General features: G+C 34.6%; 1 protein-coding gene across 1 annotated transcript in view; it reads left to right on the forward strand.

Annotated features, from left to right (window-relative positions):
* The window catches only part of Ccdc172 (coiled-coil domain containing 172), a 59,475-nt gene extending 50,885 nt beyond the window's left edge, over window positions 1-8,590 (forward strand). Inside the window, exons 7-8 of the mRNA XM_026389213.2 lie at window positions 6,968-7,055; window positions 8,555-8,590. Coding sequence (XP_026244998.1) covers window positions 6,968-7,055; window positions 8,555-8,590 — 124 coding nt within the window. The remainder of the gene's footprint in view (window positions 1-6,967; window positions 7,056-8,554) is intronic.
* The last annotated feature ends 1,919 nt before the right edge of the window (window positions 8,591-10,509 follow it).

Below are 10,509 nucleotides of genomic sequence, written 5' to 3' on the forward strand. Positions count from 1 at the left end.
ATTTCCAGTTTCATTCCATTATGATTGGATATGGTGCATGGTAATATCTCCACACCTTTATATTTACTAAGAGTTGCCCTATGGCATAATATATGGTCTATCTTTGAGTAGGATCCGTGTGCTGCTGAGAAGAACGTGTATCCACTTGATGATGGTTGATATATTCTATATATGTCTGTTAAGTCTAGGTTATTGATTGTGCTATTGAGTTCTATATTTTCTTTATTCAGCTTTTGTCTAGAGGATCTGTCTAATGGCGAGAGCGGTGTGTTGAAGTCACCCATAATTATTGTGTTGTGGTCTATTTGACTCTTGAACTTGAGGACAGTTTGTTTTATGAATGTTGCAGCACCATTGTTTGGTGCATACAAATTGATAATTGTTATATCTTGTTGGTGGATGGTTCCTTTTAACAGTATATAGTGTCCTTCTTTATCCCTTTTGATTAACTTAGGTTTGAAGCTGATTTTATTCAATATGAGTATGGCCACTCCTGCTTGCTTCCTAGGGCCATGTGAGTGGTATGGTTTTTCCCAACCTTTCACCTTCAGCCTGTGTATGTCTTTTCCTATCATATGAGTCTCCTGAAGGCAGCATGTTGTTGGATTTGTTTTTTTGATCCAGGTTACTAGCCTATGTCTCTTGATTGGTGAATTTAGGCCATTAACATTTAAGGTTACAATTGAAATATGGTTTGTACTTCCAGACATGTTTATTTATTTATTTATTTATTTTAGTTTGGCTAGTTTTTACTCTTTGGTTATTTTCCTCCCCCTTTACTGAGATACCTCCCGCTGTTAGTTTTGGGCACTATTTTTCAATTCCTCTTCTTGTAGTATTTTGCTCAAAATGCTTTGCAGTGCTGGTTTTCTGGCTGAGACTTCTTTTAGCTTTTGTTTATCGTGAAATATTTTCATTTCATTGTCAAATCTGAAGCTTAATTTTGCTGGATACAGTATTCTTGGTTGGAATCCGTTATTTTTCAGCGTTTGAAATACACTGTTCCAGGATCTTCTCGCTTTCAAAATCTGTGATAAAAAATCAGTTGTTAACCGAATTGGTTTACCCCTGAATGTAATCTGCTTCCTTTCTCTCGTAGGTTTTAATATTCTCTCCTTTTTCTGTATGTTGGCTATCTTCATAATTATATGTCTTGGAGTTAGTCTATTACAGTTTTAACTGTTTGGGGTCCTGTAGGCTTCCAGGATTTGGCAATCCATTCCATCTTTCATCTCTGGGAAGTTTTCTAGAATTATTTCATTTAATAGGTTGTCCATTCCTTTGGTTTGAACCTCTATGCCTTCTTCTATCCCGATGACTCTCAAATTTGGTTTTTTTATGACATCCCATATCTCTTGAATAGATTGCTTGTGAGATTTAAGCATCTTTTCTGTGTTGACTATATTCTTTTCAAGTTGATAAACTTTGTCTTCATTATCTGATGTTCTGACTTCTACTTGATCTAGTTTATTTGTAATATTGTCCTTTGAGTTTTTAATTTGGTTTATAGTTTCCTGCATTTCTAGGATTACTGTTTGATTTTTTTTTAAGATCTCTATCTCCTGGTAAAGCTCGTTCTTTGCCATTTGAATTTGTTTAATTCATTTTTAAAATATACTTTCATTGCTTGGACTTGCTGTCTCATGTCTTCTCTAATATTCTGTTCCATCTGAGTTAAGTATGCCTTGAGTTCTTTCCCTATCCATGTTTCTGATGCTTCTAGGTCCTCCTGTAGATTTAAGTTGTCCTGCATTATTTGTAATCCTTTTTTCCCTTGTTTTTTCATGTTGTTCACATTACTTTCCAGCTCTGTTTGATTGCTGTGTTTCTGTTCTCTCCTATAAATTTTTTTGGTTTTGTATATCTCTTTTGTCTCTCCTTTGTGGTGATAGACTATGCCTGCTAAAGTGGATTCCGCTGGGAAGGAGTTCCGACGGCCTAACTCCGGTGATGTCACCTCTCTGCTATGGCGGGTCCCAGGATCCTTGCCGGGGTATCTGAAGGGAGGGGTGGGACTGGTCTGTCTCTGGTTGGTTTCAGCTCCCGGTTAGCTACTTCATGAAGGCCTGGCTATAGACCTCTTCCTAGAGTCTCTGCGCCGTACCTGGTGGGCCGCACCTCGGGGTCTAGCCGCACGGTCGCCAGCATGCAGGCGGTCTCTAGCCGCTCAGTCGCATGGGCAGCGGGCGGGCAATTGGTCGCCTGCCGGCGGGCGATCTCTAACTGCCTAGTCGCAAGGGCCTGGCCTCCCGTCCCCTGGCTTCTCCTGCTAGCCCTGGTTTCTCCTGCTAGCCCGGCCTTCCCCTGTGTGATGCCTCTCGGCAATTCAAACTGTCCTCTGGGCCTGAAGTTTGCTGGGTGTGGAGGGTGGCTATTGGGAACCCCGGCACCCTATTGTTTTGATTTTTTCCGCTTGCCCCTCCCCCAGCGCTGGCTAGACAGGTTTCGTTTTCGCCACTGATGGGAGGGGGAGTTGCAGGTCAGGTGTCTCTTCCTTTCCCCGTGTCTCTATGCAGGCTCGTTCTGATAATCCCTCCCCCGCAAAGCCTGGGAGAGATTTTATGCGAATTCCCCGCTGTATGGGAGATGGGCCGAGTAACACGCACCTGTTTTATTGTTGCAATCTGTCGGAGAGTGGTGGTGATGATGTCAGCTCTCCAAGATGGTGGATGCTGGCTTCCTTGGTGGACTTTCCGTTGTGGGAGATAGAACTGGACCGCTTCCTTCCCCATCTCAAATCCCGAACTCAGCCCGAAGCTCAGTGAGGGCACAGCCGGCAGGATTCCACAGAATCCATAGCACTGTTTCTCTCTGCTTGCTGGTTGCTTCTCGGTGGCACCCCGCCGTCTGTAGCCGCTGGGCGGGCTGCGCTACGGGCAGCAGATCAGTCAGCCTGGAACTCCGGTCACACAGTTGGCTCTTGTTAGAGATTCAATAACTGGTCCTCGTTGCTGGAAATCCTTCTTCTAGGTTTCAGTGCACCCCTATTTTGCTGTAAATTCCTAACAAGATAGCTTTTTGTCGCTCTAACTCGTTATTCACCTGCGCAGTGATGCGGTACACAGGGTGTGATGCACTCTATTCGCGGCCATCTTCTCACAGCCCATTGAGAATTTTTATCAGGGATGAATTTTTAATAATTGAGAGGTGGTTTCAGCACTTCTAGGAATAAATTTAATATTTTTCTCCCTAGAAATTAGTATGGTCAGTTATGTTAATGAATTTGTAATATTGAACTGCACATTCAATTCTGAAATAAATCCTCATTGATCATAGCTTATTATTTCCTTAATGTGGTATTGGATGCTTTTTAGCTGGTATTTCATTTATAATTTTTGCATCAATATTTATTGGGGTGTGTGTGTGTGCATTATATTTATCAGGTTTAGGTATCATGTTATGCTTGTTTCAGGGAAGGAAGTTAACTTTTTTCCTTATTTTTATAGTATAGACAAGTTTATGTCATTTGGGGATTATCTGGCATCTAAATGTATTTTTTCTTTTTGTTCATAATATAGTTCTTTAAGAATCTTCTCTACAGAAAAGTAAAGCAAAATCTTTCCCATTCAGCTATGGTACCTTTGTGAGAAATAGACAACTTGAAAGGGCTGTAACCTTAAAAGACATATAGGAAGCAAAAAATGGAAATTAAGGGCCCTAGAGAGACAAAAGAAAGTCATTAAATTAAAAAAAAAAACACAATGTCCTTTTCCATCCAAATGATAAAAGAAGTATTGATTAAAATAACCTTCTTCAGTTCTGCAGAAGTCCCTACTCTCTAACCTGTGAGGCCTCAGACCTGTTCTTAGTGTTCTTCCATGTGGGGTGGACCTTTCACTTCAGACTGTTTATTCACCCCTGAGACCCTTTTTGTTTCTCCTCCCTTCCATTTAACTACTGCTTAATTCCCTCCCACTGGTATAGGCTTCACAGCTGGATGTAGATGTTTATTTCCCTAATTAAATCTAACTTCAAATTTGTAATATCTTCTATTTCCTCGTTAGCTCCTATGGATGGTTTATGGGTGATTTCAATTTTTTTTTAGTGAGAGCTTTTATTTATGTATTTATTAATTTAGGTGATAGTTGCCATCTTATGAGAACCTAAACTCCTACCAGTGCCTTTCTTTTTTTAAAAGATAGGTTTATTGAAGTATAATTTATATAATGTAAAATTCACCCTTTTTAGTATACAGATTTATGAGTTGAAAAACACATTCAGTCATGTAACCACCACCACAATAAAGATACTTTTATTACCCCAAAATTTTTCCTCTTGCCCATTGATAATCAGTGTAGTCAATGCCTAGTCCTTGATCTATTTTCTTTTCCTGGTTTTTCTCTTTTCTAATATGTCATATAAGTGGAGTGAAATGCTATGTAATTTCTAAGGTCTGGCTCTTAAATTTGGTATAATGCATTTGAAATTCATCCATACTGTTCCATATGCCAGAGATAAGGGCAGAGAGTTTTACAAAAATAATAAAATACTTCAAGGCATTGATGCATGGAGCTCAGAGAGGACCAAGCAGCATTAAAAAAAAAAGGGGGAAACTTATATATGCACCATATTCAAACCCCTGAAAAACAATTATAAAGAGAATATCATGAAGAAAAACACAAAGACACCTTACATACAAAGGAATAATGCTAAGAATCAGAGTGGACGAGTCATTAGAAGTTATACAAATCAGAAGACAAAAAATGACATCTTAAAGTAAGAGCTGTCACAATTCAGAATTCTCAGTAAAAATATTGTTCAGAAATGAAAGCAAATTAAGACATTTTTTAGACAAACATGAATTTATTGAATTCCTTGCCAACAGATTACACTACAAAGATTAGCAAGATTTTTATGAAGAAGGAATTTGATACCAAATGGAAATTTGGAGCTATACAAAGAAATTAAAGAGTTTCAGAAATGGATGAAGATAAATATAAAACACACTTTTTCGTTTTAATTGATCAAAAAGATAAATGACTGGAGCAAAAATAGTAGCAATATATTTTAGGTCTGTAATATATGTAAAAAGAGACTTTTAAAATGATAAAAGGACAAAAACATGTGAGGGAGAAATTAGAAACATACTGATATATTGTTTTTATCCTGTAAGTTCAGCAGCAGTATTATATTTTCGAGTACACAGTATTAAAATGAAGATGCATATTATACACTCAGATGCAATCATTGTTGAAATTTAAAAATAGATAGGAATAGAGGAGATAAAATGCAATCATAAAAATAATCTCAAACTAGACAAAGATAGGGGAAAAACAAAGAATGATAGAATAAATGGAAAACAACTAGAAAAATACTGTATTTTAAATCAATACAGGCAACTACATTAAGTATAAATGGTTTAAATATGCCAATTAAAAGACAGATTGTCATTTGAGATAAAAGAATAAGACACACTATTTGGTTTCTTGGAAAATATCCACTTTAAATGTAAAGACACATATATTAAAAGAATGGAATGCAATATCCTATGCTAGTATTCTGAAAGTTCTAGTTTCTCCACGTCCCTAGCAGGATTTGATACTAACCATTGTTTTAGCTAAGCTGGTGGATATGTAGTATTTCATTGTGCTATCCTTATATTTCTCTGATCACTAATAAAGTTGAAAACCATTGAATATTTTTATTAGCCATGGGATATTTTTTGAAAAACGATTAAAAGTTGTTTTTTGGTTTGTTTTGTGTCCATTTTCCAATTTCTGCCCAATTCCATCTTTTTCTTCTACATTCATGTTGTTTATATATTATGAATATAACCTATCATCTCTTCTTGTTTCTGTTGACTTTTACTTATACTGAACTTTCTAGTTGTGTGCTTGGAGATGTTTGATTGCAACCTCAATTATTTGTAATCTGGGGAAAGCCTATAGGTCAAATTAAGTTAAGTGTTCCTTCAGAGAGGATTTTCTTTTGCTGTTGCTGGAATTCTGGGAGATCCTGCTGGCCTACAACCCTTTTGCCTTCACCTTGAGGCTCAGTTCTCAACAAAGCTTCAAGTTGATTGTACTTTTCACCCAGCTCTGTCATTTTCAGTATATGCCCTCAGGGCAGCTTCACACTCCCAGTTTTAGGTCTCTACCTCTGCAGTCACAGCTCTTGGCTTTTGATTATGTTTTTCTTTTTGGAAGAAATTTTAGTCATAATGAAAAATGGTTTCTTCACTATTTTCCATATTAAACACAAGCATAAAGTAATTTTTTTAAAAATTCAAATTATTTTAAAGATTAAAGATTTAATTGGGGAAAGCATTAATGTAGTATTCTTACTCTCAAAACATTTTGATTATATGTGTATTTTAAAATATTGTTAATTTTAGAACAACAAAAAATGTTAGAGTTTTTTTTGTTATTGTTTATATTGACTTGTTTGTTTTTAAAGTTCAGGTGAAGGCTGGGGTTAAGGCTCAATGTCAGAGTGTTTTCCTCGCACATGAGAGGCACTGGGTTTGATACTCAGCACCACGTAAAAAATAAATAAACAAAATAAAGATATTGTGTCCATGTTTAACTAATATGTGTGTGTGTGTGTGTGTGTGTGCGTGTGTATAAAATTTAAGGTGAGGTTCAAAAATGCTAAATGATTTAACCAAGCTTTGTCAATTTGTTAGTGGCCAGGACTAAAACAGAGGTTTTCTGGAATACTACTATATTTTTTCCACTGAAACATGTTATTTTAATTACCATAAAATTACTAATAATTAATTATTAATTTAGCAGTTAATAATAGTGCTTATTATTTATTGTATAATTTATTTACTTCATGGGAGATATTTTTCTCAAAATTTTATATAGTTCTTAAAGAATTATAGAGAATCAAAATTTCTAAATTCTTTAGTTTTAATTTGAAATTCTGATTTTTGAAACTACAAACCTCCCACTGTCTATGTAGTAAAAAATATTATGCAATAGTTTATTGTTCAACTATAGAGGAAATTTTTCTTTTAAAACAGACTTAAAAAAGAATTAGAACTTTATAAGGAAGAGGACCTAGAGAGTGTTTATGAAGCCCTCCAAACAGAAATCGAATTTCTGGAGTTTGTAAGTCACTAATTATTCAGCTTCTGTTTTGCTTTATTTTACCTTCAGGTAGGAATGGTTTTATTGAGTTATGTATCCTTGAATTAGTGTTTTGATCTTCTACAAAAACCAAAAAACAACAATGAATAAAACTAAAGTCAGAATTTTAATCTGTAACATATTTTGAGTTCTCCTGGGGAGTTAGATGCTACCTAAAGTAATTTATAGTCAAAGAAAATATGTACAATTTCAAACTAAGTTTTTAAAAAATTCAAATCTGACCTCACTGTTGTTCCTTGACTAAAACTGTTCTCTTATTATAGGATTAATGCACTGACACAGTTTAACTTTCATAACGCATAAAAGCTTTTTGTTTTTGATAGGTATAAATTATACTTTCATTATATTTGATCCTGAAACTTTCTTATTACAAATTTTTATGATATCAGAAACTTTGGATTCAATTATTGGAAACATTTTCAGATTGTGTGGGAACACTTTAAATTACTTTAACCACTACTTAGGTTGTTTATAAAATCAACACAATATTTGCCATATTCTATTTAATACAAAGATGCAAAAAACATGTTAAAATATATTTTTAATTTTATATATTATGTTTTGTTTCATGATTTTATATATTATATTTTGTTTCATGATATTTAATTTTTTAAATTTTGGGTTTTTTTAAGTTGTTGATAGACCTTTATTTTATTTATTTATATGCAGTGCTAAGAATCGAACCTAGTGCCTCACACATGCCAGGCAAGTTCACTGCCGCTGAGCCCCAGCCCCAGCCCTCATGTTTATTTTTATAAACATTTTCTTGTTCAAAAATGTTCCAAATATGTTTTAAGATTTCTATAAAAACTTTCAAACACATGATCCAGAAAGGCGCAAAGTTATTGTTATATTAAATTCAAGTAAATTTTATGTGAATCTTTTTTTTAAACTTCAGAAACTTATTAGTTGCTCAAAACATTACATTGATCTTGACATATCATATATCATACATTTGATTCAGAATCTTTTATTAAGAATTTAAATTGAGGGCTGGGATAGTGGTTCAGGAGTGGAGTGTTTGCTTAGCATGCATGAGGCACTAGGTTCTATATTGGCACCACATAAAAACAAATAAAATAAATGCAATGTGTAAAAAAAGATCTACATAAGATTTGACAAGTATATTTAAAAAAAAGAATTTAAGTTGAGGCTAGGTGTGGTAGTGTATACATGTAATCCCAGCTACATGGGAGGCTGAGCCAAGAGGATCACAAATTTGAGGCCAGCCTGGTTAACTTAGTGAGGGACCCTGTCTCAAAACAACAAACAAAAAATTGAAAAAATTCAAAGGGCTGGGGATATAGTTTAGTGGGAGAGTGCTTGCCTAGCATGTGCAAGGTACTGCATTCAATCCATAGCAACACACACAGGCACACACGCATGCATGCATACACACACACACACACACAAAGAATTTAGATTTCATTAGGAGTATTTATTGATTCTTTGCTTTTCAGACATTGGCACAGAAAGAACTTCAGGAAAAAAAATAACTTTTCAAGAGGGGATGACCCATCTGAGACTTGATCAAAGCATCTTAGAATCAAATTGTTGCGATGGATGCATTAGTGGTACCCATTTCAGACGATTCTTGTGCAAAAAGGACCAAAACATTGGGATTCTGTCTGACTTCAGTCTTATTGATATTCAGTTGTTGATATCTAAGAGGATGGGTTTGTTGGCACATCAAAATAATTATGTTTTTGTCTTGTCATTCTCTCAAACTTTAAGGGTTCTTATGTGGTATACTTTTGTTTTAAAAGGAAGATAAAGAAGTAGATATTGTATTCACAGGCTTTGTATAGACCTTTGGGCTTAAGTTTATCTGTCCTTTCTGATCTGTACTTTTCATTCTTTATTGTTGCTTACCTCAGGTTCAGTCAAACCATGTAGGAAGAAATGCTCAGATTATTGACTCAATTTTGTTGGTGCCATTTCCACCAAGAGGTGCTTACTTTCATTTTAATCCTTCTCCAGTCATAAGATGTCCATTGACAGAGGTCCTCTGAGGCTTTTCATCTGTAAAAGCCAGGTTTTTTTTTTTTCCATTTTCTCTGTGTGTCTACAGAGTTAATGTCTAGGGCCCCTGCAACCATTTTCCAGCAATTTGTGCCTGCCAGTTTTCTTCCTAATGCCAGTGTTGGTTAGAAAGAAAATAAGTTATCCACTTGGGGAGGTACATAACCTCCTTATGGCCATCAGGATTCATTTTCACTGGTGACTTGTAACAGTGCAACTGAAAACTATACTTATGGTTGAATTGAACTTAGTATTGCCATCAGATTTCCAACATCATTTATTTTTCCATTTTTACTACTCCTGACCATGTATAAAGATATATTTCACTATTCTATAAAAGTGTGTTGAAACTGTTCAACAAGATTCTAGATTGGGTAGGTGGGGGAAGGGAACAAAATTATTTAAAATGTACTTTCAAGTACCAAGAGCTAATGTTAGATCCATGTTTTCTTTTGTCATTATAATTAAATCAGTATAACATCAAATAAAAAATGTTCGTAAATGACTTAGATCTACTGATATTAAAGTAGAGGACTTTGGTCTAGAGTCAAAGCAAGTCTTATTTTAATACAGCTTTTGTATGTTATTTTATACCCTTCTAAAAAATTCGCACTTAAAATCCTCTCCTTTGGGATATGCAGAAGTTGCCATCTGTTGAAATAATTTGCATTTTCAGAAGTGATTTCTATTTTTATATTTTAATATTTAAATTAAAAATAAATTATTTTTGATTAAGAAAAAAACTAATTCTGCCAGGGAATTGCAACTTATCTTATGTGTAAATATAGAGTGGAAAATGGTTATTGGGATTAGGTCTGACTTCAGTCTTATTTTATTTCATTGATCTACCCACATTCTAAGTCTTGTGACTATCTAGTATTACATGTATATCATACTAATATGCAGAAAGAGTGTACAACTAAAGCCTCTTCACTTGGCAGTATTTTTATTCAGTTTTGGTTTTGTATATAAAATATTAATGTGGCCTAGAGATCTGCCACTGATTTTCACAATTCACACAATGATATATATGCAGAATAAACTATTACTGGTACTACTGTGATTTCACATATATGCCTTAAAGATTATATAGATTAAATATTCAGTAATAGAATCAGGATTCATATGAACTGAATTTGAGAAAAAACTAAAGGTTTAGTATTTTTAATATTTCACAAAATGCTTTAGTATGTTAAGATTTAAATTAATTTTCATATATAATCAAATAAATGATTAATTCTGTACTGCATGGTAGAGTAGTACAAAGCACTACCCATGTGATACCAATCAAAGTAATTAGGACTATTAGAATCAATTTGTTTAAAGAAACAAATTCTCTTGACGCAAAGGAAATATAACAATCAGTGGTAATCACAGTGTACAAAGCTACCAA

This window comes from Urocitellus parryii, chromosome 5 (genome assembly GCF_045843805.1).
Source record: "Urocitellus parryii isolate mUroPar1 chromosome 5, mUroPar1.hap1, whole genome shotgun sequence".
Classification (NCBI taxonomy): Eukaryota; Metazoa; Chordata; class Mammalia; order Rodentia; family Sciuridae; genus Urocitellus; species Urocitellus parryii.